Raw genomic sequence first — 26,073 nt, 5'->3', positions numbered from 1 at the left:
ACCTTCATTTGATCTTTTTTCGTATAGCAATCCTAATCTTTCAACTCCACTTTTAACTCCTTTAAATCTTCCTTTAGTTTCAGATCCAATTTCATCACAAATCGATTCTCAAAATGTGGGAGATTTTTCATGTGATGTTATTAATGATGTCGTGAAGGATATAAATGAAGAGCATTGCTCAAAAGATATGGTGTCTGAATAAAGTGAATTTCAGAATGTTCAGAGAAATGATTCTGAAGTTGGAATTGAGAACATTCAAATTGTGAAAGCTGATGATTTGAATATGGAAGAAGTCACAACCAAAATACAAGAAAAGAAATAGTTGTCTGAAGCATTCATTGGTACTGAAACTTTTAACAATTCAGAAATTCAGCTTTCTCAAATTGAGACTGAAAATTATCAAGTCAAAGTTGTTCCTGAAGTTGTGTATATTGAAGATTCACAAAATGAAAATAAAGGTTCTCAAGTGATGGTACCGATTCCTGATATTGAAGTACATGTAGTTGAGAATATTATAGATTCTCAGATGCAAGAAGCTGTGATGGATACGACAGGTGATTCTTTGGGTTCAAAGCAGAATAAAAAAATAGAGAATGAAGGTGGGAGTCAAGTACAGGAAGTTTTAAATGTAGATGATTCTGAAATGTTTCCTGCATTGGCTGATGTTCCTGTTGCTACATCTATCCCTGTCTCTGATACAGCTACTAAGTCAAAGCAAAAAGTCTCAAAAACTCAAGAGGCTAAAAAAAAGAAATCAAATACTTCAAGTAGTGCTAAAAAACCAAGAAAGGAAATATTGTATTGTTCTGTGCCTGGTCATTCTGAAGAAGAGGCTCTTGCAGTTTTGAGAGAAAAGATGAAAGAATTTCCTGATGGTGAGGATGCTCATAAACCTTCTGATAATAGTGCTGAAAATTCTTATAGTAGTGGTTCTAGCTCAAATGCTTCTGGTCTTTTAAGCTGTAGTATTGACTGTGGTGAAAATGGTGGTTATACATTACAGCTGACATCAGAATCTTTAAGGCCTAAGAACAACAGGAAAAAAATATATGCAATGAAGGAGTTGAGGCTTAAAGTTGCTGATTATTGCTTTGTGGAAAATTATTCTGGAGTTAAATCAACGTAAGTATTGCTTTTTGTGTTATAGTAATGTAAAATTATGCTGAAAATTCTTATAGTAATGTAAAATTTGTTATGTGCTATTTAATTTTTTAAGTTTTGAATGATTATATTAACGAGTCATATTCAATCACCACAACTTACATATGCTTTTTGTGTTATAAATTCACAAATATGAAAGGGGTTACTAATTTGTATATTTGTCAGGGGATACTAATTTTATATACTGGGGTTACTAATTTTACATGAGGGGTTACTAATTTTACATGAGGGGTTACTAAAGGTGTAATTTAAGGTTTTACTAGAGGGGTTATTGAGGTGATTATATAAGGGGTTACCACAGGGGTTAATGGCAGGTAGCATTAATATTTCATTAATTTTGGGTTACTAATATCAAATGGTTTACTAGAGAGGTTACTAGAGATGATAGTAATTGTTACATCAAAGGTTACTTAATGGGTTATCTTTGTGTTGTTATTAGAGGGGTACTTAAGGTTTATATAAAGGGTTGGGTTACTAGAGGGGCTAGTAGATGTATTATTTAAGGTTACTAATTATAATTTTGATATAAGGGCTTTTTTAGGGGGTTACTAATTTTTAATTTTGGGGTTACTAATTTTATATATATTGGGATTACTTATTTAAATATATTGGGGTTACAAATTTTAATATATTAGGGTCATTTATAGGGGTTACTTGTGTTAATATATTGTTGTTACTAATTTAATATGTTTATTTGTGTTAGTATTTCTACTGGGATTTTCTTATTAAGTTACTGGGGTTACTTAGGTTATTTTGTTTAAAGTTATATAGTTATTATTACTGGGGTTACTTTGTTATTTGTATTAGGATTACTTTTCTTTATTTTTATTAGGATTACTTACTGATTTTTAATTGGGTTACTTTGTTTTTTTTTTTTTTTTTTTTTTTATGAAAGTGATTTTGTGTTGGGGTTACTAATTATTTTTGTATTTGTTTTTCATAACAGGGAGGTTATAGTCACTTATTCTGATATATATCAATTGCCTCGTGAAGAATTTCAAACATTGATCCCAGGACAATTTATATCATGTCGTGTTATGGACTGTTTCTATATTCTTTTAAATTGGGAGGAGGTTTTGGCAGGATTTAAATATAATAGAGTTTTTTTTTGGAAGTGAACATATGGTAAGTATGAAGGAATTTTATTCTAATAATTTAATAGAAATTATAGTATCTCATCCTCTTATTTTTGGTTTTTTGTTGTATGTAGTGGCCTGTATTGTAGTGTGTTATGGCTGGAGATGGTTGTATTTATGAGAGAGATGTATATGGTTCATGGGATGAATGGTTTTTGAATGTTAGATGTACTAATTTCTTGACTGCTATGATGGTATAATACTAATCTTTACCAATAATTTCTGGTATTTAAAGTAAATGAATTTAGTATGACAAGTTGGTATAACAACGTATCTTTTATTTCTGTTTTGCAGGTTTTTATGCCAATTTGGTTTGAGAACCATTTTGCTGTTGCTGTGGTGAATTTTATGGATCAAACGATTGATTATTTGGACAACAGAAAGTATTCAATCTATGATGAGGTTTTAAAGAAAAATACAACAAAGTTCGATGGATTGCATACTGTGTATAACAGTATAACATATCGTTTGGTAAGGTTTTTTTATAGTATTTGTTTAGATTATATTTTTTTTTTAGAGTTTGGTTTATTTGTTTCTGGTTTAGGAGATTCTTATGTTTTTATAAAGAGTGTTTGTTAGTCTGTTACTTTGTCCCAATACAGTTTCACCTGACAGTTATTAGGTGATTACTTTGGGGGTTACTTAGGGGGTTATTAAGGGGTTATATTGTCATAAATACTCTTTCATCTAACAATTATTATGAGGTTACTTTGCTGGTCACATAGGAGGTTACTTTGTGACTTAGGAATTACTTAATCTTGGGGTTATTTAGGGGATTACTTTGTCACTTAGGAGTTACTTAAGTGAGTGGGATTACTTAAGGGGTTACTTTGTCAAATTTATTGTTACATTTGACAGTGTTAGGGGATTACTTCATAACTTATACTCTTACAAAAGATAGGATTAGGGGGGTTACTTAGGGGAGTGGGATTACTTAAGGGGTTACTTTGTCAAATTTATTGTTACATTTGACAGTGTTATGGGATTACTTCATTACTTATACTCTTACACAAGATAGGATTAGGGGGGTTACTTAGGGGGTTACTTTGTACCAATAAGTCATAGATGATAATTTATTTTGACAAATATTTAATATTTGATACAAATATTATTATTTCAGATATCAAACTTATTTATTACAAACTTAATGTTAATTTAAAAACTTATACATTAATACTGTTCTCTGCTTCAGTAGGAAGCCTTTCAATTCCTTCAGCATTAAAAATTCTAATGTAAAAATTTACATCTTTGTCAAAATAAATATCCAGCCTTTCTCCATTAACAATGTTGTTGGAGATTACAAAGTTTGTCCATTGTTCATCAATAAAACAACCACCACAACTTCTGGTATCTTCTGGTACGCTAATCACTCTTACTTCCCAAAATCTGGGATTATTTCCACGGTGAATTTTAGCTGGATAGTTGAATTTTAAAAGAAAGTGTTTCCATTCTGCAGGAAGTGGCTGAAATAAAAAAAAAATAAAAAAAGAAAGGATTAACTTTTTACTAAAATAGAAAATAAATGTATAAATATAAAACTGAATGCAAAATGTATTTACCAGACTATTGCGACAAATGTTCTGTATTTAACAGAACATTTTTCCATATTTGCATAAAAATCACTCATTGTCTTCAATATTGAATAGAAGTAGAAAAATATAAGGTAATGATATGAAACTCAACCTTATATATAACAATATAGGTTGTTAACTAAATATAGAAAAAATGAAGGTTGTTAATTTAAGTCTTTTAATAGAATAAACTTGATTTAATCCAGCCTTTAAATAGGAATCAGTTATCCATGAATAGTCTCAAAATAGAAGTTTGATTTGTTTAACTTTTTGATGATGCATTAATTACTTTTTCAGATTTGTATGATTTTTTGATGATAAAATGAAATACTTTTCAGTTTTGAATGACTTTTTCATGACTTTAGTCAAATTTGTATGACTTTCTCATAATGCAATAAATTAATTTTTTCAGAATTGTTTAACTTTTCAGCAATAATAAATTTGTTTTCTGACCAATTTGATATTATCTTGACAAACAACATGTTATTTCCCACATGTGTAAGGGTTACTTTAGGGGGTTTCCAGAGGGGTTATTTAGAGTGGTTATATAAAGGGGTTACTTACGGGTTACTTAGAGGGGTTACTAAAGGGGTTACCAGAGGGGTTACTTAGAGAGTTACCAGAGGGGTTACTTAGGGGGTTACCAAAGGGGTTATTTAGAGTGGTTATATAAAGGGGTTACTTAGGGGTTACTTAGAGAAGTTACTAAGGGGGTTACCAGAGGGGTTACTTAGAGAGTTACCAGAGGGGTTATTTAGAGGGGTTACTTAGGGGGTTACCACAGGGGTTACTTAGGGGGTTACTCGGGTTGGCTTAAATGGTTACTCTGGTTGGCTTAAGGGGTTACTAAGGGATTACTTAGGGGGTTACTCAGGGTTTACTCAGGGTTTTGTTTGTATTTGCTGGGTTACTTGGTTAATCATAGTAATAATGATTACTGGAGGTTACTTGTAATGTTTTTCCTGGGTTACTGAATAAAAAATGGTTTCCTTGGGTTACTGAAAAATTGATTATAAACATGTATATAATCGATTTAATTATTTTGCAGAAATAATAATATGAACATGTATTTTTTACTTTTTCAGATTTGTATGACTTTTTGATGATAAAATGAAATACTTTTCAGTTTTGAATGACTTTTTCATGACTTTAGTCAAATTTGTATGACTTTCTCATAATGCAATAAATTCAGTTTTGAATGACTTTTTCATGACTTTAGTCAAATTTGTATGACTTTCTCATAATGCAATAAATTTCTCATAATGCAATAATTTCAGTTTTGAATGACTTTTTCATGACTTTAGTTAAATTCGTATGACTTTCTCATAATGCAATAAATTAATTTTTTCAGAATTGTTTAACTTTTCAGCAATAATAAATTTGTTTTCTGACCATTTTCATCTTGACAAACAACATGTTATTTCCCACATGTGTAAGGGTTATTTTAGGGGGTTACTTTAGGGGGTAACTTTATAGAATTTAGTTGGTCATATTTTTTATATTCTTATGTGTAAAGTTTACTTAATGGGTTATTATGGGGTGTTAAATAGGGGTTACTAAACTATTTTGACTGGGATTACTAAGGGCAAATGGGTTACTGAGGTTGTGATATAATGGGTTATTAGAGGGGTTATTTAGATGCTTTTATAAGAGGTTACCAGAGGGGTTTAGGGCAGGTGACATTCATATTCCATTAAATTGGGATTACTAGATGGTTTCTTATGGCAGATGTTAGCAATTGTTATATCAGGGGTTACTTAATGGGTTACTTTTATATTTAATTCTCATTTTATAAGGGGTTACCTTTATGTTGTTATTAGAGGGCGGATGTATTATTTAAGGGTTACTTATTATAATTTTGATATAAGGGCTTCTTTAGGGGGTTACTTTTAATAGGTTACATAAATATATTTTTATTTTCATATGTATTTATTTTAAGGGGTTTCTTTTCATGATCTTTTCTTTATTTTGTTTTTTTTTCCTGTTGATTTCTTTTTTAAACTATGTATTTTTGTTTTATTTAGAGATATCTTATGTCAAGATACATGACAATCAAAGGTCGTGAGAATGGAGTGGATGTAATGGATTTCCCAATTCGAATGATTAAAGTTGATGGACCGAAAGCTGCTGCCAATGTTGATTGTGGAGTGTTCTGCCTTTATCATTGTGCTTCATATTTTGGCAAATCATTTAAAAGCTATCGTTTAAATCAGGTGAAATGGCTTTATCTTCTATGATTTTTAAATGTTTACTCTTCTACACTGTTTTTCTGTTTTATTATTATTATTATTATTATTTCATTGATTTAAATTTTCTTTTTATACATTTCTCTAGATAATTGAACGCCGTCGATATCGAGCTGAAATTTGTGCTTCACTGGTTTTATCTGATTTGAATAAGATAAGAGACAATGTATTATCACGTGTTGATGATTTTGTCAAAAACAATGAAGCAATTATGATTGAAGTTTTAAGGAATGAAAAGCTTGTTAGAGAGGCTGAAATTGAAGCTTTGAAGGCAGAGCCACAAGCTGATCTTGAAAGGAGAAGAAAAGCTAAATCTGATAAAGAAGCAACAGCTTTGGTGGCTGCTACAATAGCAGCAGAAGAAGCTGCTGCTAAAAGAAAATCAAAAAGAAACAACACAACACAAATTGGAGATGTTGAAAAAGAAGAAGCTGCGTTAGTGGCTGCTACAATAGCAGCAGAACAGGCAACTTTAAATAGAAAATCAATACGTAATGTATCAGCAGCTGCACCAGTACAAGCAGTATTATCTAGATCTAGAGCTCCAGTTGTCAAGAGAAATGCACCAGCAGCATCATCTATAGTACCAGCACCAGCATCTAAATCTACAACACCAACATATAGAAAGAAGAATTGAAATGAAAACTCAAAGGACAGTAAGGAATTGAAATGAGAACTCAAAGGACAATAAGGAATATATTTTTCTCTAGGTTTTTAAGTATCATTGGATTCATTTGAATTTAATTCATATAATTAGTTTATGTTTGATTTTTTTTTTATCTCTATGTTGGATAATTAGTCATACTTGATCTAGTTGCATTGTTAATATTTCAAACTATATAAATTAGTTTAAAATTTAGTATGTAAACTACTTTAAAATTTTGTTCATTTTTTTTTGTCTATGGAATATTATGCACTAGATATTAGACAGCTTATTAGAGGGATTATTAAAAGTGTTACTTAGGGGGTTATCACAGGGATTACTTAGGTTGTTATCAGAGGGGTTACTTATAGGGTTATCAGAGGGGTTACTTAGGGGGTTACCAGATGGGTTAGTTAGAGGGATTATCAGAGGGGTTACTTAAAGGGGTTACTTAGGGGGTTCCAGAGGGGTTACTTAGGGGGTTACCAGATGGATTACATAGGGGTTTAGGGTTAGGGGTTACTTGGTTTTTTGTTAGGGGTTAGGGTTAGGGGTTAGGGTTAGGTTGTTTCCTCATGTTTGTTAGGGGTTACTTTTGGTTTTTTGTTTCCTTATTAGGGTTTACCTTTATTTATATTGTTGGGGTTACTTTCATTTACTTTGTTGGGCACCAGGTTGTTTATATAGGGGTTACTTGGGGCTTATAAGGGGTTACTACCATTTACATTGTTGGGTTTAATTCCATTTGTTTATATAGGGGTTACCTGGGGTTATATGTTTCATTATAAAGGGTTACTTGGGGTTATATATTTTCTTATTAGGGGTTACCTTTATTTACATTGTCAAGGTTACTTCCATTTACATTATTTGAGTTACTTGCATTTGTTTATATAGGGGTTACTTGAGGTTATATATATGTTTCATTATATAGGGTTACTTGGGGTTACATTGTTGGGGTTACTTCCATTTGTTTATATAGGGGTTACTTAGGGTTACTTGCATTAGTTTATATTATTAGTGGTTACTTGGTGTCATGTTTCCTTATTGGGTTTTTTTTTTTTTTTATATAATTTTGTTTGTATATATATATATATGTTAGGCATTACTTTAGGTTAAATGGTTCTTAATTACAGGTATATGTCAGGGGTTACTTGTGTTTTTTTTTTCTTTATGTATATATATATGTTAAATTCTTCTTAATTAAAGGTATATGTCAGGGGTTACTTTTCTTATTTTCTTTATGGTTACTTGCTATTTATTTACAATATTATACACATGTTTTGAAAATTAAATAAATATCTACAACTTAAATTATAAATGTCAAGGAAAACAATAACTTAATATTATTTCTATTTTATTCTAAAATATTTACTATTGTAAAGACAAAACAGTAATATGAAATTAAAAGAGCTTTGGATTTACTACAGGTGTGATTGTTCCAAATTCTCTTGTGTCACCTTTTGCTTGCATTGCTTTTGTTTTCTTTGTTTTTGGTTGTTTTCCTTTTTCAAAGTGTCCCTTGATTCTTTTACTTCTCCCTTTAGTGTTTGCCCTTGCTGGATCACTCACTGTTGGTATTTCTTCTTCATTTTGCTGATCTGTTGTGGCATCATCAGATTGTTCTCCTTCTTCTTGTGCTTCTACCTGTTTTTTTATTTGTTCTACTTCCTCTTCAATTTTCTTTAGTTGTCTCTCTAAAAAGTTGTGTGTCTCTTTGTAGTGTTGATACTTCAGAATTAGATTGTAGCTCTTTCTTGCCATTGTGTGACGCCAAGGCATAAATTTCTCTCTTGCTGTTGAATTTTCTACTGCATTTTCATCCTTTTTTTTTCCATATATGAGCTTTAGTCATCTTTGTCCACCTTGCTGAGACATAATGTTCAGGAATTCTTGTAATTGAATGCTGGTGTAAGATGCGCAAACAATGATAACAAAGCCATCCTACTTCTTCAAAATTTTTGCATGAGCATGCAACTTTATTTTGTGTGCTAACAAATGTGACCTTTTGCCTAGAAGACATGTCATCTTCAATTTGCACCTCATAAAAGTAATGATCTCCCAATTGACCATGTAGATGTGCTATGCAACCCATTGAAAAACTGAACTCTGATTCAAAATCTCTGAAAATTGTCTGTGTGTATATCTCTGATGCATGCTTCAAGAGTCCATACATGGGGAAATGTGATGTTGGTTCAGAGTTTGAACACTTAAAATCTACATCAGATTCATTTTTTCTCCATCTGTTCACAGTTTGCTTGAATATTCTGAAAAAATCTGACAGACTTGTGTTCTTGTTTGCTTTAAATCCAACAGCATTATTAGTACTCTCACTTCTTTGAGAAGATAAAATACCAGCAGAGAAAAAGTCTTTACTCAAAGCTGTGCACCACTTCTCTCTAAGGTTATATAACCTTTTGAACCAGGTATTTTTTTCAAGTTTATAGGTTGTTATCATGTTATCCCAACAAATTTGAAATTCTTCTGCTGTTACACAACCACTTAGGCATTTATTGAATGCATCTTTGAAAGATGTATTTCTTTTTAATGCTCCAAATCTTGATACATCATTTTTTATTAGATGCCAGATACATAACCTATGCCTTGAGTGAGGAAATACCTGTAAGTTTACAAGAGAAGAAAAGGGTTATTTAATCAATATTAATATTGTTAGTTGCTCATTAATATTGGGGTTACATAGGGGTTACTTACTCATTAATATTGGCATTACATAGGGGTTATTATTTTTGATATATTGACTTTGGTGAAATTTATATATTTTTAATAAATTGAGGTTACTAGTTATTTTTACTGGAGTTTATGGGATTACTTAATGGGGTTACTTAATGGAATTTATTAATGGGATTACTTTATTAATTTTGACATGGTTTACTTAATTTAACAGTGGATTACTTAATCAATTTTACTTAATCAAGATCGAGGTACTTATTCAATAAATACAGTGGTTACTTTTTTTTTTTTTTGAAACCACAAATACAGTGGTTACTTAATCAATTCTAATACAGGTTTTATGACAAGGGTTTTTTGGCAATTAATTTGGTGGTAATTTTGGGTTTGCTTAATGGGTTACATACTAGAGGGGTTACTGATGAGACTACCAGAGTGGTTTCTTTGTATTTGCTGAGGGGGTTACTTAGGGGGTTATTAGAGGAGTTACTTAGGAGGTTACCAGAGGGGTTACTTAAAGGGATTATCAGAGAGGTTACTTAGAAGTGTTACTTAGGGGGTTACCAGAGGAGTTACATACAGGGGTTACTATAGGGGTTACTTTTGGGTTAATTACAGTGTTACTTAGGGAATTTCCAGAGGGGTTTAGGGGGTTACCAGATTTATTACTTAAGGGTGATCAGAGGGGGTTACTAGTTAGTTCAGTTATTTTAATTTAGAAATAGAGGGGTTACCATAGGGGTTACCAAAGGGGTTACTTTCCAGAGGGGTTTAGGGGGTTACCAGATTTATTACTTAAGGGTGATCAGAGGGGGTTACTAGTTAGTTCAGTTATTTTAATTTAGAAATAGAGGGGTTACCATAGGGGTTACCAAAGGGGTTACTTTTATATGCAGGGTTTGCTTAAGGGTTCTTATATCAATAAGTACAGGAATTTATAAATCAATTTAAACAGGGGGTTATTTAATCAATTATAGGGGATAGAAGATAAGTAGATAGATAAAAATTATTGTGTTTACCTTTTCAATTGCATTAGACATTTCCATGTCTTGATATGTGAATATTGTAGCTGGTTGACTGCCTCCCATAGACTTTTTAAAAGTTGTTAAAAGCCACTCAAATGTATTTGTCTTCTCATCAGCTATAAATGCACATCCAAACATCACATTCTGCCAATGATTATTTACTCCCACTATAGGTGCACAAATGAGGTTGTATTTGTTAGTTTTGTAAGTTGTGTCAAAAACAGTCACATCACCATAGACATTAAAGTCCTCTCTCATTTCAGAGTCTCTCCAATATATGGCTGTTATCCTGTTACTGTTTTTTTCTCCTCTAAGTTTAAATCTAAAGAAAAAATCTTCTTCTTCTGTCTGTCTTTTATATAGACTGTCTATAACAGTTTGTGCATCTCCACCTTCAATTTCTTTCATTTTTCTTCTTGATATGTAGTTTAAATGATCTTTCAAGGTATGACCAAGCAATTCTACACCCCCAGCTTCATTTGTCATCAAGTTGTTAGCTTCAGTTGGCTTTAACCCACTCTCTGCCATAAGGTCAATTACTTTTGCTTTTTCTTCAGTGATCTTTCTTTCTGATCTGTGTAGATGTTGCCATGCTTTTCTTGTTAACTCATGGTTGTGATTCATGATATGTTCCTCAATTTCAAACAGGCCTTCCTTGTTTTTTTTCGCTCTTATTAATGCTTTGCAACCTGTTCTAGTTGTAGGAACTTGTTTTACTTTTTTTCTGTTTTCATTAGGTGCAGGAGGAGATTTCTGTACTTTAGGTTTGCATCTAAACCCTTCTTTTGAACAAACAAAATCTTTTCCTTTTATTTGTTTGTTATCTCCTTGAGTCCATCTTGTGCTTGATAGTCTTACTCCAAATCCCATAGCAAATGCATGCTTTTTATATATGTCTCCAATTTCATCCAAAGTTTTTGCTGTAACTCCTATTAGGCATCCTGTATAATTAAAATCTTCTTCTTTGTGATCTTGACTATGTTGTGACAGATTGTTATCATTTGTGCTTTCTTCTGTTAATGTGCTCTGAGTTTGTTCTGCTGTTTTTGCACTTGGTTCTGTTGTTAATGTAAAATAAAAATTAGGATACATACAGTTATCATGTAGAATATTTAATTCTTTTACAGTATATAAAAACAATTAGTGGTTACTACAGTAGTTCAAGTGTTATTTAGTGGTTATTGGAAGGTGTATCAGAGGGGTAGTTTTGGGTTTACTTAATGGGTTACTTATCAGAAGGGACCACCAGAGTGGTTTTTTAGTATTTACTGAAAGGGATACTTAGTTCAGGTGTTATCAGAGGGGTTATTAAAGGGGTTACTTAAAGGGGTTATTAGAGGGGTTACTTTAAGGGGTTACTTAGGGGGTTGCCAGAGGGGTTACTCAGTGGGTTACCAGATGGGTTACTTAGAGGGATTATCAGAGGGGTTACTTTGAGGGGTTACTTAGGGGGTTTCCAGAGGGGTTAGTAGGGGGGTTACCAGATGGGTTATTAGAGGGATTACTTAGAGGGGTTACATAGGGGGTCACTAAAGGGGTTACTTAGAGGGGTTATCAGAGGGGTTACTTAGAGAGTTACTTAGAGGGGTTACTTAGAGAGTTACTTAGAGGGGTTACTTAGAGAGTTACCAGAGGGGTTACTTAGAGGGGTTACTTAGGGGGTTACTTAGAGAGTTACCAAAGGGGTTACTTACAGAGTTACCAAAGGGGTTACATAGAGGGGTTACTTAGGGGATTACCAGAGGATTTACTTAGAGAGTTACCAGAGGGGTTACTTAGGGGGTTACCAGAGGGGTTAGTTAGAGTGGTTATATAAAGGGGTTACTTAGGGGTTACTTAGAGGGGTTACTAAGGGGGTTACCAGAGGGGTTACTTAGAGTTACCAGAGGGGTTATTTAGAGGGGTTACTTAGGGGGTTACCACAGGGGTTACTTAGGGGGTTACTCGGGTTGGCTTAAATGGTTACTCGGGTTGGCTTAAGGGGTTACTAAGAGATTACTTAGGGGGTTACACAGGGTTTACTCACGGTTTTGTTTGTATTTGCTGGGTTACTTGGTTAATCATAGTAATAATGATTACTGGAGGTTACTTGTAATGTTTTTCCTGGGTTACTGAATAAAAATTGGTTTTCCTGGGTTACTGAAAAATTGATTATAAACATGTATATAATCGATTTAATTATTTTGCAGAAATAATAATATGAACATGTATTTTTACCTGTAATTTCGATGTTTTCCAGTATTAGTTGTTGAATTTCTCTAATTTTCTTTTCGATCTCTAAATTACTTAATGAATCGCCTATTTCTTTAATTTCCATGGATTCTTGTGAATCTGGAAAATTTTGATCTTCGTCAGCCATGTGAAAAACCTGGTGAGAAAAATCGGAGTTTTAGAAAAATCGAAATGTGAGAAAATGAAAAATGCGGCGGCTCATTTATTAGGTTTTTGGAAAGTGTGTGAAATGGGTCCCGGTTTTTGGAAATTTTTGTGGATCCCGTTATTTTTGTTCGCCTCCGTTATTTGTGCTGAGTTGGCATACGGCCGTACGGTGCGGCTGGTGGCACAGAAAACGCGCTGATAATGTAGATATTATTAAAAAAATTTTTTTATAAAGTAGATTCCATGGCGAATCTAATGAGTAACTATATGAACATTTTTCCTTACGGACAAATTACACAAAATGGATAAATCATATATTCGTATTATTTACAAGTAAGTTGATAGGCTGCTGTTAAAGGCTGAAGTGTTGGGTCAGGGCCATATGATGTAGCAGTCAGAAGTTGGGCTTTACTACAGTTTTGGTAAGTCCACGGTAAAATAACTATTGTTGGGCTTTGATTTCTATGAATAGTAGCTTGGTTTGGAAGGCACGTATTTGACATTGGAAAAGATTATTCATTAAGCAGGGCTAATATTTAATCCAAAGTTTCAAACCCTAGGCCTAATTTAATGAATACTTCTTAAGTCGTTGAGATATTGAATTAAATTTGACTTGACTTCTTACTAATTTTGAGATCTAGTTAAAATTCTATTTTAAGTCTAATTGGTTTTGACTCAATTACAATTGAGTTGCTCATCATACTCATAATCAAGTACAAAGTACCCTACATTATTCCCTTGAATTACTACCTCAATTCCTAATTTTCTCTATTATGTGAGGAATAAATACTACTCGTGAAAATAAGAATGTAATTTAGGAACGGTGGGAGTAGTCAGTGCTATTTATTTGATCAATTGAGGTAAAATGTTGATTCAACACCTATAGTAACGTTTAACTCTATAACAATGATTGTTAACGTGTCTAGGAATGATTCTATTTTTTCCCTTAAATTATTGGTAATTAGACGCGTAGATTGGTTGGTTGAACAACAATTTATTAACTAATAATTAAGTGAAATAATGAATCTCATTATGCATTGGCTGAACGATAATTCCGTACTTGGATCACATCGTACAAACCAATCATGTACATACACATGCAGCACATCATTCTCATAGACTTTGAGGTTATTAATTATTCCTTTGTGTAATATATTGTTTTTCATAGTACTATAATACACAATTAACACGGCAATCTCATAGACTTTGACACTTTGTACGACAATGACAAACGCGATGATACATTAATCATGACTCAGTACCGAGAGGATGAGAATTGAACATATAAAATAATACCTCAAAGTTGCACATGACTATTAACGGAGGTAATATATAGTTTTATTTTTGTACATACTATAACCGCTAATGTATTAAGCGATAAAATACTATACAATAATTTTATAGATGCATTTAAAATAAATGCTAAATTTTCAGGTAATAAGTTGTTGTGATAATATAATTAAATTAAAAAGTTTATTTTGAACTTTGAATTGGGTTTATATTTTGATGCTCATAGATTTGTTGAGCCAGGTTCTCCAACCCCTACCTCGTTTTTGTGAAATCATTTGGGATCTTGCTTCACTCATATTTGATGGCTGCTCTGGCTTCTTGCATAGCACAAAGTTCCTCCCTCCACATGATCCAATCTCGTCCCATGTGCCTAGGGCTGTAAATTTGATGTACCCTTGTCGTTAACTGTATCGAAACCTTACTTGACAAATATAGTTGTATCGTCATTTATAAAACCTTGTTAAATATATTGACGATTAAAGTTATGCATTAACATATATAAAAAAAAAGTATGTACATATTGTAGTGACAATTGAAATTAGGAGATTTGATAATTATTGTCTCGTCTCTAGTCTACATCATTGCCCTTAAGGTCTGAACATAACCAGCTTAGACGTCATAAATACAAAAGCGTTAAGAGAAGGGGATGTAGAGCTTACCATCAGAACCGGCATGGGAACAATAGAGGAGAAATTTAGTAGAATCGGAACCCAATATAGGGAGACGACCTTCCTTAGCATACAACTTCAAAGCAGTGGCAATAACACCGTCAACAACATCCTCTTCATTTACTAGAAACCTCAAAGGCCCTGCACTTCCTAGCACATTGATAATCACCAACAAACGTTTGTTGTCGCGGTCATTGATACTGCCCTTGCTACACTCAAAGCAGTTGCCCTTCTTCTGTTTGTCGCCAGAGTACAGGCTAGTCATCATATTCTCCGATAAATTTTTCCTCATTTTTTGTTTATAACGTTGTAACCCTTATATATATTGATCAATGGTATATACTATAGCACCTAACTTGTAAATTAACCCTTATAATAACAAGGCAAAAGGAAGGACAATAAAATTATGGACTTCTTTTATTCAAAAAAATTGTCTAAGGGTCAAGGCCGAGGCAGCGATAATACCAAGCTTGCTTACAAGAGCTGAAAGAAGAAGAGAGGAGCAATAATATGAAGGAAACACGGTCGGCCTGCGTATGTTTCATAGGACGTGCAGAGGATGGGATGTTGAAATGAAGAGAAGGCATGAAAGAGGCTAAGTTGCTAACTGTGCGTACCATTCAAATTATTTTTGATTTTTTTTTTTTTTTTTTTTTTTTTTTTTTTTTTTTTTTGTTTGATGACTTTGATTTGATTGAAGGAGAAGAATTTTGATTGAAATGAATTTGAAGGAAGTGGTGTGAAAAATGGGATAATTAGGAAAGCTTATAAATAAGATATAATGGCAAAATAAAAGGTTTATTTAGACAAAGGGAATAGGTGGTTTTTGTGCTGGTATATGCTCTTAGTTAAACATTTGTTCTATCATTTTTTTTTAATGCTAAATGCTAATCATATTATGGCGTGGAAAGAATGACGCTAATTATTCATTATTCTTTTATTTTAATGTATGTTCAAATGAGCAATAATTGTGTTCTTATGGTCTTTATTTCCTAAAAATCAATGACTATATAATTATACCTCAGATAATTTCTTAATTTTCATCTTGTCTATTATATCTTCGAGTGTGCCTCATGCTAATGTACGTGTTTAAAATACATATGTGGCACGCAATAAGTATAAATGCACGAAATGCATATACTCTTTATTAGTGTATTACTAAGCTTGGGAAACCCCTTAATAGACTTCCATCTTTTTTTTTTTTTTTTTTTTTTTTTTCTTTTGGTTAGAAAGACTTTCATCATTTATTCCTTAGTTACATACTAAAGCTAACAATGACAAATTTATCATTTGTTTAACAATCAAATAATCAATGTGGATGAAGAAAAAATAATTTACTAAAACTAATTAGATGTGTTGTATGTGTGTAAGGTCATTAATCATGATTATAGCAATCCTAATGAAAACAACCTAATCTTTAATTAAACATGAGTCACTTTCTCTTACTGTAGGTATGTTGGCCGCCTAAATAGTCTCCATTTTATAAAGAGACAATATTCACATATAATCAAGTATTAATATACACGAAGTATATCATTTTTCTTCACTAAAGTGTCAAAACTCAATACTAAGATCATACATAACATAGAATGTGTTTTATGATGAAGATCTTTGATGAGATGTTGAGTTAGAGTCGTAAGGAGGGGAGATCACTTTCGTGACTGAGAGATAAAGAAAGTTACGGAGTTCTGTAAAAGAGAATGTGTTTTTAACTTTGATCCATTCTATCTTTAACCATAGTAAATTAATCCATTCATCTCCAATATAACGACAATACTTATGATTTTTAAACTTTTTTTTTTTTCAACATACTAATGTTATGTTTTATGAATGATTAGTGGTTATGGATAGAGGTGTCAATTCGGATAACCGGATAAAGTTTGGGTTGGGTCTATTCAGGTCGAATATATTCAGTTCAAAATTACGCTTTTAACCCGCTCCGGATCATATCGATTCACTTTCGGGTCGGATCAAATTCGGGTCAAGATCTGTCGAGTCCAAATCGGGTTTGGGTCGGGTCAATTTTAGATCGGTTCATATTCGGTTCGGATTCAATCGGATCGGGTTCAAAACGGATTTGACTGGGTTAATATCAGGTCGGATGACTTTGGATCGAGTTGGTTTTGATTCGGTTGATTTTGATTCTGTTAAGTTTGTTTTGATTCCTAAAGTTGATTCAGTATTCGGTCAATTTTAATTTGGTTTAGATATTTTCGTGTTTGGCTGAATTTTGCTTGTTGGGTTGACCAAATTAAATATTCAAATAAGTAAATTTTTAAAATTAGAGTAATTATTGAGTTTTTATATCTTGTTAATGGATTATTCATGTGTCATTTTCCATATCGTGTCATTAATATATGTTTAAGTAAAAAAATAAGGTAAACAATAAATTAGGTTTAAAATTATGGTTAGTTTGAAATCACGTCAAGTCAAAATCAGGTCTGCTTAAAATCGGGGCCGGGTTAATATCAGTTCGGATAAAAATGGATCGGAATGAATCAGGTGTTTGTCAGGTCAATTTCGGTTCGAATTGAGTTCTGGTCAAGTCAATTCGGATCGATTTGAGTTTAAATCGGGTCAAATCGGTTTTGGGTTGAGTTCAAGTCGGGTCAAATCGGTACCGAGTTTATTTCAAATTGTATCAAATTCGGGTTGAGTTCAGTTTGGTAACAGATCAGGTTTTGGTGTTGAGTTTCTCGGATCAAATTGGATCGATTACACTTCGAAACGGATGGTTTTTTTCGGTTCGGTTCGATTTTGACACCTCTAGTTATTGTTATAATAAGCTCCAAAATTGAGGTTCAACATTGAAACTAAAATAAGTAGATTAAAGGTTATAATTTCCCACAAACACAATGATCATTTTACCCATGTTAAACTCAAATCTAAATTACTTGAATCAAACATCCTTTGTAAGTTGTCCAAAATTGTGAGAGGTTTATGTTTACTTAAAGTGTCATTTGGATAAATGTGTACATAAGATGATAAATTATTTTTGGATATCCAAAAGTAGGTGTTGGAGATAGGTTGCATCGAGTTATAATTGATTTTGAATTCTAGACAAGTTAGGTGCCAATTGAGGTTCAGATTGTTATTGGTTGAATTAAATTAATTGTTAGTTGACAATAGGTTGTATCTAGGTCCGGTTATAGAATATCAAGTCAAATCAATTGTCGAATAATTTCGGGTCAGTTTGGGTCGGATTACAAGTCACTAGTCAGTAGTCACTCTATTGTCCAAGAAGTTGTGTTTAGATCGTTGTTGTACATGTTTGTTTCTCGGGTCAGGTCACTTTATAAGAACTACTACCTCCGTTAATTGTTATCTGCAAATTTGGAATATATATATATATATATATATATATATATATATATATATATATATATATATATATAATAAAAATAAAAATAAAAATTAATGAAGGTAGTATAATAAGCAACAACTTATCAACACATGTCATAAATTGCTACACTTGGGAAACCCACAAATGGACCTATTTTTTTTTTTTTGTTGAAGACCTTCATCTTTCCATTCTTTAGCTGCGTATCTTAGCCAATAAATTTTATTGCAACAAGCTCACAACTTTTAAAAATCGAACAAAGGATGAAGAAAAATAAATTAATTTGACTAATAAATGAGCTGAGTGTAAGGCCGTTAATGAAGATTATACAATAGTCCTAATGATGAGAGCCTACTCTTAAATAAAACTCGAATCACTTTCGCCTATTGTTGGCACATTTGACTGTCTCCATTTTATAAAGAGAAGGCTAAGAAAATTCAAATATGCTCACGCAAGTAAGCTAATTAACTACTAGCATGTCAATTGTCTTTGACGACGAAATTCCGGAAAGTCATAACTCATAACTAACTAAGATCATACATATGAAAAATTATTATGTTCATTATGCTAAAAGAAATCAATGAATTATCTTATATCCTTAGGCAATAAGGTACAATAATTGTATAGAATGAATAATATTTACTTTTTTCTTGTATGCATTTCTTGGTTTCTTTTCGTATTCTTTGCAACAGCAACAACCAATTATACTCGCATCAGTAACATCACAACTACTCAGTTTCTTAGAGACCCAGAATCATTAGCTTCTAGTAATGCCAATTTTATGGTTGGTTTTTTTAGTCCAACTAATTCGACAAATCGATATGTTGGGATCTGGTATAGTAACAAGCAGGATTCAGAGTCTGGTATATCAGAAGTTGTATGGATAGCTAACAGAGATAATCCTCTGATTAACTCTTCTGATGGGGTGTTCAGAATTTCCGAGGATGGAAATCTTCAAGTATTGGATGGACAAAATAAGAGCATTTGGTCTACAAATATATCTCAAGATCATCAGCCAAATAATTCAGTAGCTCAGCTTTTAGATACAGGAAATCTTGTTCTGATTTCGAATGTTAGTGGTGAGACCATCTGGGAGAGCTTTGAAAATTTAACGGACTCGTTGTTGCCTCCAGTGACGGTCACCATTGATATGGAAACAAATGATAGCTCATTGCTTCGATCATGGAAGAGTGCTTCGGATCCTTCAAGTGGACGCTTCAGTTTTGTAAGTCTTCCTCGAAACCTTCCTGAATTTTTCATTATGGATGGTGATAGACCTTATTGGAGATCCGGCCCTTGGAATGGTAATCTCTTTCTTGGAATCCCTTATATGCAGTCAGTAGTTTCCAATGGATTTCAAATTAATAATAAAATTCAAGGCAAACTCGAGGTGTCATATTCAGTGGCGAATCTATCATTGTTAGAACGATTGGTGTTAAATCATGATGGCCGGTTGTTTCAAGAGGATTGGAATGATAGTAGTGGGAAGTGGGAGGTTTATTGGAATTCTTTAGAGTCTGAGTGTGATGTTTACGGAAAGTGTGGTGTGTATGGAAGTTGTGACCCCAAGAAGTCACCAATTTGTAGTTGCTTGAAAGGTTTCGAGCCAAATAACAAGGATGAATGGAACAAAGGAAATTGGACTAGTGGGTGTTTTCGAAGGACACCACTGCAATGTGGCATAACAGATGGAAAATCAGACAAGTTTTTAAAGCTGAAGAACATGAAAGTGCCAGATTATGCTTACTGGTCTTCGGGTGGTCAAGATGGTTGTAAAAGGAAGTGCTTAAAGAATTGTTCATATTTCGCTTTTGCATATTATACAGGAATTGGATGCATGATGTGGAATACAAGCCTTGTTGATATACAACAATATTCTGCTGAAGGTGCTGATCTTTTCATTCGCTTGGCTCAATCAGAATTAGGTAAACCTCTCAACTTCTGTTCATTTCAGCTTAATTTCAGTTCAATTCAATTCAGTTTAGCTCCTAATTTTTTTATGATGGTAGATCCACATCTTCGGAAAGATTTGGACTGGAAGAAGCGCTTCATCATTGTTGAAGGGATATGTCGAGGCCTACTTTATTTGCATAGTGATTCTAGGTTGAAGATTATTCATCGAGATCTCAAGGCAAGCAACATTTTGCTCGATGAAGAGCTTAATCCAAAGATATCAGACTTTGGAATGGCTAGAATATTTGGGAGCAAACAAGATCAAGCCAATACTTTAAGGGTTGTTGGTACCTAGTAAGTTTCCTAACAGTTAAGCATGATACTTGTACCAAAAGGCAATGTAATAATGAATCTTTCGTTGATATGCAGTGGGTACATGTCTCCGGAGTATGCCATGGAAGGTCGATTTTCTGAAAAATCGGATGTATTTGGTCTAGGAGTGCTACTGTTAGAGATTGTCAGTGGCAGAAAGAACAATAGCTTTTCCAATTATGAATCCTTGAGCCTATTATCTTACGTATGTTATTTGATATAAACTTCATTTCAGTACCAAAAATTTACTTTAATTTCCCTTCTTGTTAAAGATCACATGAAAATTTAAGTGACTAACATATATTTTGATGTTTTCAGGCATGGAAATTGTGGAATGAAAATGATATCGTTACATTAATTGATCCAGCATTAGACTTTGATCAAAGTTTTCGAGTTCAGATATTGAAATGTATACAACTGGGGCTATTATGTGTGCAAGAATATCCTGAAGATAGGCCAACCATTTCGGCTTTAATTTCCATGCTTGATGTTGAAGATGTTGCTGACCTTCCACGACCAAAGAAACCTGGTTTTACTCGAAAGAAAATTTATAGCACTGATGATGAACTAGTCCCTCAATATGGTGAAGAACACGTTTCTATAAACCTTGTTTCCGATCTGACTGTATTAAGTGGCCGGTAGTTTTTGCATATACTGAGGAGATATCTATATCTGGTTTTGGTGAATAATATGGATTAGAGATCCATAATATATAGAAAAACTACAAATAAGAGTTTGTGATGAATAGAAGTTCGTAAGCCAAAATGTCATAACAAATTCTTAGTATTATATAGTTACAATTTTCGTACAAAATATACAAATTTTCCTAAGTACTATCTATAATTTTCTTACAAAATAGTTCAAACACTATCGACCAGTTAATACAGTCACAGAGACGTGGTTTATAGAGTCATATTGTTGGCCAATTTGGTTGGCCTCATCAGTAGAAAAATCTCTCCAATGTGTAAAGCCAGGTTGCTTTGGCTGTGGAAGTTCCATGATATCGTTAGCATCAAGCATGGAGACCAATGTCAAAATTGTTGGCCTATCTTCTGGAAATTCTTGCACACATATTAACCCCAATTGTATGCATTTCAGCATCTCACTTTGATAGCACGGATCAAAAACAGTTGGATCAATCAACGAAAGCATATCGTTCCTGTTCCACATCTTCCATGCCTAAGCAATAAAGTGAATTATTAGCTGCCTTGATTGAAATAATAGCAAGGGTATAGACTATTTGAATAGAAATTTAAAATCTTTGTATGACATACATATGTTAAAAGGCTTAAACACTCGAATTCAAGAAATTTGTTGTTTTTTCTACCACTGACAATCTCTAAAAGTATCACTCCAAGACTAAATATATCCGATTTTTCAGAAAAGCGGCCTTCCATAGCATACTCTGGAGACATGTAACCACTGCAAAGTGCAAACGAGTGACAAAACCGTTGTTTTGATCAATTTAAGATAAATGATGGCCTAAACTTAGCTGAGTATATATGATGCTAAGTAGCTTACTAAGTGCCGACAACCCTCAAGGTGTTAGGCTTGATTTTGTTTTGTCCCGAAGATCCTTGCCATTCCAAAATCTGATGTCTTCGGATTGAGCTCTTCATCAAGCAAAATGTTACTTGCTTTAAGATCTCTATGAATAATTCTTACCCTTGAATCTCTATGAAGATAAAGAAGGCCTCGACATATCCCATTGATGATGTTGAATCGCTTCTTCCAGTCTAATTGTTTCTGGTAATGTGGATCTATGTAGCAGTACATACCAATAATAGCTTATTAGATGTTGAATAGTATTGTAACCTAGGAGAATAGAAAAAGAACATGAAACAAGGAGAATAACATGATCCAACAATTTTATTTTGCATGATCCAACAATTTTAATAATAGCAGTACTAATAAAATTGTTGGATCATGCAATAAAATGAAACAAGAAGAACAGAAAAACTAACTTTTGAACGTATCAAAGAGAAGCGCGTCTAAACTCTTATTTGGCATGTATTCGTAGACTAGTAATTTCTCTTCTCGTTGTACACAACAACCCAACAGTCGGACCAGATTATTGTGTTGAAGTTTCGAAATCACAAGCACTTCGTTCATAAATTCCTGTAGGCCTTGTCCGGATGCTTTTGATAGTCTTTTCACTGCTATCTCTTGCCCATCTTCCAGTTTTCCCTAAAGATGAAACAATGCCACTTTCAGCTTTATACTCCTTTTGTGTTCTGACAAACACAAAATAATACGAAGTACTATGTTGACGTTCTAATAAAAGCCGTTACCTTGTACACTGGACCAAAGCCACCTTGTCCTAGCTTGTTAGTAATTGAAAAATTACTGGTTGCAACAACCAATTTTTTAAATTTAAACAATACCAAATCTTTAAATTCGTCATGATTTATGAGTGATGATCTCTTCCCTGCAATAACCATATCTATTTGTCAAAATTTCAGGGTAAAACTTAACATATTATAAAGCAACATGATCAATGGTTAGAGCGAAGAGAAGAAGTGTCACCATATCGATAAATCCACCTCCTTAGATAGTACACAAACGTCACACATGTGGCTGTTGCTGTTATTGCTATGAGTGTAGACATTAATGTCAAATTTCTAGTTTCTTCTGGTGATAAAGAAAAAAACCAATACATTGCATCAGCATCTCTTAGATCAGAGAAATTGAGGAAAATGATCAGATGAATTTATATGATGGGATAGATGTAAAGAATGATCAAATGAAGTTATAGATAAATTTTAATATGGGATGGAGGTAAAGAATGATCAAATGAATTTATATGCTTATATAAAAGAAAAGGATACAAGTTGAAGAAATGATCACCTAGTTCGGAATGAGCCAAACGAATGAAGAGATCAGCACCTTCAACAGAGAATTGCTGCAAATCGATCAAACTTGTATTCCATATCATGCACCCAATAAACTTAGAAAATGCACAAGCTAAACACAAACAATTTCCTAAACACTTCATCTTACAGTCATCTTGATCGTCTGCAAGTACCAAATCGGGAAAATCTGGCACTTTTATATTCTTTAGCTTCGAAAATCCATCTAATTTGTCCCCTGTATTACTACTACATTGCAATGGTGACCTTCGAACACACCCACTAGTCCAATTACCTTTGGTCCATTCGTCGTTGTTCTTTGGCTCAAACCCTCTTAAGCATTGACATATTGGTGTCTTGTTCGGGTTACAAATTCCAAATGAACCACACCTCCCATAAATATCACACTCTGACTGATGGGATTGCCATTGAAATGTCCATTTCCGGCTACCAGTATCCCAATATCTCAGGATTAAATTTCCATCATAATTTAGAACACAGTATACAAAATAAGAGTCATTTGCTACATCATATAATATGTCAAGTGTGCCTTCTTTGACATTATTTATGATAGATATTATAATACGAAAACCATTGGAAGCCTCCGTAAACAATTGAGGCACACCAAGGAAGTAGCTGCCACTCCATGGGCCACTTCGCCAATACCGTTTATCACCATCCCAAGTAATAAACTCAGGATAGTCAGGAAGTGAATTAGGAATCATTCCAAGCCTGAACCGTCCATTTGATGGATCTGAAGCGCTTTTCCAAGATCGTAAAACCATTGATGACCCCTCATTCACATCATCCTTGTCTATAGAGATCGTCGTCTGGGGCAAGACTGAATCCGTGAGATGCTCGAAACTCTGCCAAATGATCATCCCAGTAGCACTCGAGAGCAAAACAAGGTTCCCGGTGTCTAGAAGCTGAGCAACTAACGTACTGTTAGCCTGCTTAGATACATTGGTTGACCAAAATATCTCATTTTTTTCTGTTTGACAGTTGAAGATTGCCATCCTCTGATATCTTCAGTACACCAGAAGAGTCATTAATTGGATTATTCCTGTTGGCTACCCACACAACTTTCGTCGAATCAGATTCATCAATATTATACCAGATTCCAGCATAACGTTTTGTTGAATTAATGGGGCTGAAAAACCCGAGCTTGAAGATGGCTTTATCAGACACTAAGACTTCAGGGTCTCTTATTAAGGTGGTAATATTGCTATTTCCTGACACAAATTTCAAGCAAAACCAACAAACAAATTGAAGAGTGGTGAAAGAAATTCCCATTCTTAGAATTTCTTTTTAATTATTAATTTATTTGAGCCAAATGCTGTTACATACTTTAATAATTACATGAACGAGGAATTATGTCCATAAATCTATGATCTACGAGTATTGAAGTAATACATGGTCCATGGTAGCATTCTTAGAACTTTTCTTGTTTTATTTGGGTCATTTACTCAAATTCCCCATGGGTCCGTTGCATGAACAATGAATTATGTCCATGAATCTATGATCTTTAATTCTTCATACATAGTACAAGTAATACTTTTCAATTGTAGCTTATAAGCACACTTCCTCCATATCTTATTAGATAACACACTTTGTTTGATACACAAACAAACATACACACTTTTTATTGACACACGTACCAAGGAGAAGTGAAAAAGAAAAAAAAATGACAAACATACCCTTGTTAGCGTCGTGTGAAGTGCACCTATGTGGGCTTGTTGTGAATATGTGTGGCTATTATATATTGTTGTATGTCGGATCGAGAGGGAGGAAGTAAAGAGTCTGGCCACATGCAAGTTTTTAAGGAACTTGTAACCGTTCAACCATTCATGAACACAGGAAGGTTACACTCCGTTTAGAATTCATAAGATTGATAACTCCTTATTGATCATGAACCATGATTGGATATTCGAAGTTGAAGGTATATACCAGTAAGGAAGACAATAATTATAAAAAAATATTCGTGTTATTAAGATTTGATTAAATTTATTTTGACTTAATTTATATACTAATTTATAAGATAAAAATAATCAAATGAGATATCATTAAATTTGTATTAAATACTATGTATTTTCAAACTTTGAAATTTTCACATTATTTCAAATTACAAAAATGTAGTACATTTAATGATAGTGATCTAATGTAATACAAAGGAATTAAAGAATCTTATCTAATTATTTCTAAAATAAATTGATATGAACGGAATATCAATTAGGCAAATATGTATTTTTTTTTAATAATTATTTTATTTACTAAGGTTGTGTTTGGGGAAAAGCTGAAAGCTAAAAGTTGAAGTTGATTTGTGTTAGCTGGTTTTAAATAGATGACAGTATTAACTGATTTGACCAACTTATTTTATTAGCTTATTGTAGAAAAATGTTTAGTAAATAGCTGATTGTTTAAAGCTGATTGATTATGGCCCTGTTTGGTAGTAAGCTTATTGGGGGCATATTAGCTTATTTGACTAACTTTAGCTGATTGACTAGTCAAACAAGTTAATACAAGTGTTTGGTAGTAAGCTTATTGAAAGAGCTTATTGCACTAAATAACCTCTTTTTTGAAAAAGCTCATTTTAGGAGCTTATTCAATTAACATATTCATTAATTATTGTGAAATGACACTTATAACCTTCATTTAATTTAAAATCCTATCTAAACTACCTACCCTACAATTAGCTTATTGGTCATTTCACATACTCAATTACCTTTAAGCTATTAGCTATTTACCAAACACTTTTATATAATCAGTTAATACAATAAGTTAGTCAAATCAGTTAATAAAATCAGCTAGTCAAAAT

The 26,073-nt window shown here is 33.0% G+C and overlaps 5 protein-coding genes and 1 pseudogene across 7 annotated transcripts; 3 read left to right on the top strand and 3 right to left on the bottom strand.

Annotated features, from left to right (window-relative positions):
- Positions 1-324: 324 nt before the first annotated feature.
- LOC110693498 lies at positions 325-4,003 on the top strand. Its single transcript, XM_021870613.1, has 2 exons — positions 325-1,122; positions 2,108-4,003. Exons 1-2 carry the CDS (start codon positions 470-472, stop codon positions 2,277-2,279), a joined length of 825 nt encoding a protein of 274 aa, XP_021726305.1. The 5' UTR covers positions 325-469; the 3' UTR covers positions 2,280-4,003.
- A 1,331-nt stretch (positions 4,004-5,334) lies between these two features.
- LOC110693495 lies at positions 5,335-8,648 on the top strand. Its single transcript, XM_021870607.1, has 2 exons — positions 5,335-6,081; positions 6,203-8,648. The coding sequence occupies exons 1-2, from the start codon at positions 5,902-5,904 to the stop codon at positions 6,749-6,751; spliced, it is 729 nt and encodes a 242-aa protein (XP_021726299.1). The 5' UTR covers positions 5,335-5,901; the 3' UTR covers positions 6,752-8,648.
- LOC110693374 (protein FAR1-RELATED SEQUENCE 5-like) lies at positions 8,574-12,826 on the bottom strand. The gene is made up of 3 exons (XM_021870503.1): positions 12,685-12,826; positions 10,462-11,525; positions 8,574-9,374 (listed from the first exon to the last, which is right to left on the bottom strand). The coding sequence occupies exons 1-3, from the start codon at positions 12,824-12,826 to the stop codon at positions 8,574-8,576; spliced, it is 2,007 nt and encodes a 668-aa protein (XP_021726195.1).
- A 1,305-nt stretch (positions 12,827-14,131) lies between these two features.
- LOC110693496 (uncharacterized protein At4g22758-like) lies at positions 14,132-15,958 on the bottom strand. 3 transcript variants are annotated; one of them, XM_021870608.1, is made up of 2 exons: positions 14,796-15,949; positions 14,132-14,512 (listed from the first exon to the last, which is right to left on the bottom strand). In XM_021870608.1, exons 1-2 carry the CDS (start codon positions 15,094-15,096, stop codon positions 14,343-14,345), a joined length of 471 nt encoding a protein of 156 aa, XP_021726300.1. In that variant the 5' UTR covers positions 15,097-15,949; the 3' UTR covers positions 14,132-14,342. The 3 variants fall into 3 exon arrangements, with proteins under 3 accessions (XP_021726300.1, XP_021726301.1, XP_021726302.1); XM_021870609.1 differs by having other exon boundaries at positions 14,391-14,553; positions 14,796-15,958; XM_021870610.1 differs by having other exon boundaries at positions 14,416-14,557; positions 14,796-15,958.
- Positions 15,959-18,692: 2,734 nt separating this feature from the next.
- On the top strand, positions 18,693-21,224 carry LOC110693493 (G-type lectin S-receptor-like serine/threonine-protein kinase At1g11330). Its single transcript, XM_021870605.1, has 4 exons — positions 18,693-20,069; positions 20,154-20,391; positions 20,467-20,614; positions 20,728-21,224. Exons 1-4 carry the CDS (start codon positions 18,773-18,775, stop codon positions 21,049-21,051), a joined length of 2,007 nt encoding a protein of 668 aa, XP_021726297.1. The 5' UTR covers positions 18,693-18,772; the 3' UTR covers positions 21,052-21,224.
- A 37-nt stretch (positions 21,225-21,261) lies between these two features.
- LOC110693373 lies at positions 21,262-24,628 on the bottom strand (annotated as a pseudogene).
- Positions 24,629-26,073: the final 1,445 nt, after the last annotated feature.

Source organism: Chenopodium quinoa, unplaced genomic scaffold, assembly GCF_001683475.1.
Source record: "Chenopodium quinoa cultivar QQ74 unplaced genomic scaffold, ASM168347v1, whole genome shotgun sequence".
Lineage (NCBI taxonomy): Eukaryota > Viridiplantae > Streptophyta > Magnoliopsida > Caryophyllales > Amaranthaceae > Chenopodium > Chenopodium quinoa.
Note: the sequence above shows the minus strand (reverse complement) of the source record. Positions and strands in the feature narration are given on the sequence as shown.

Coding starts and splice junctions, on each gene's coding strand:
- LOC110693498 (XM_021870613.1), top strand. CDS start 470: ATGGTACCGATTCCTGATATTGAAGTACATGTAGTTGAGAATATTATA. Junction 1,123..2,107: donor TATTCTGGAGTTAAATCAAC/GTAAGTATTGCT, acceptor TTTTCATAACAG/GGAGGTTATAGTCACTTATT.
- LOC110693493 (XM_021870605.1), top strand. CDS start 18,773: ATGAATAATATTTACTTTTTTCTTGTATGCATTTCTTGGTTTCTTTTC. Junction 20,392..20,466: donor TTAAGGGTTGTTGGTACCTA/GTAAGTTTCCTA, acceptor GTTGATATGCAG/TGGGTACATGTCTCCGGAGT. Junction 20,615..20,727: donor CCTTGAGCCTATTATCTTAC/GTATGTTATTTG, acceptor TGATGTTTTCAG/GCATGGAAATTGTGGAATGA.
- LOC110693496 (XM_021870608.1), bottom strand. CDS start 15,096: ATGAGGAAAAATTTATCGGAGAATATGATGACTAGCCTGTACTCTGGC. Junction 14,513..14,795: donor TTCCCATGCCGGTTCTGATG/GTAAGCTCTACA, acceptor TCAAATTTACAG/CCCTAGGCACATGGGACGAG.
- LOC110693374 (XM_021870503.1), bottom strand. CDS start 12,826: ATGGCTGACGAAGATCAAAATTTTCCAGATTCACAAGAATCCATGGAA. Junction 11,526..12,684: donor GGAAAACATCGAAATTACAG/GTAAAAATACAT, acceptor CATTAACAACAG/AACCAAGTGCAAAAACAGCA. Junction 9,375..10,461: donor TGTCTAATGCAATTGAAAAG/GTAAACACAATA, acceptor GTAAACTTACAG/GTATTTCCTCACTCAAGGCA.
- LOC110693495 (XM_021870607.1), top strand. CDS start 5,902: ATGTCAAGATACATGACAATCAAAGGTCGTGAGAATGGAGTGGATGTA. Junction 6,082..6,202: donor AAAGCTATCGTTTAAATCAG/GTGAAATGGCTT, acceptor ACATTTCTCTAG/ATAATTGAACGCCGTCGATA.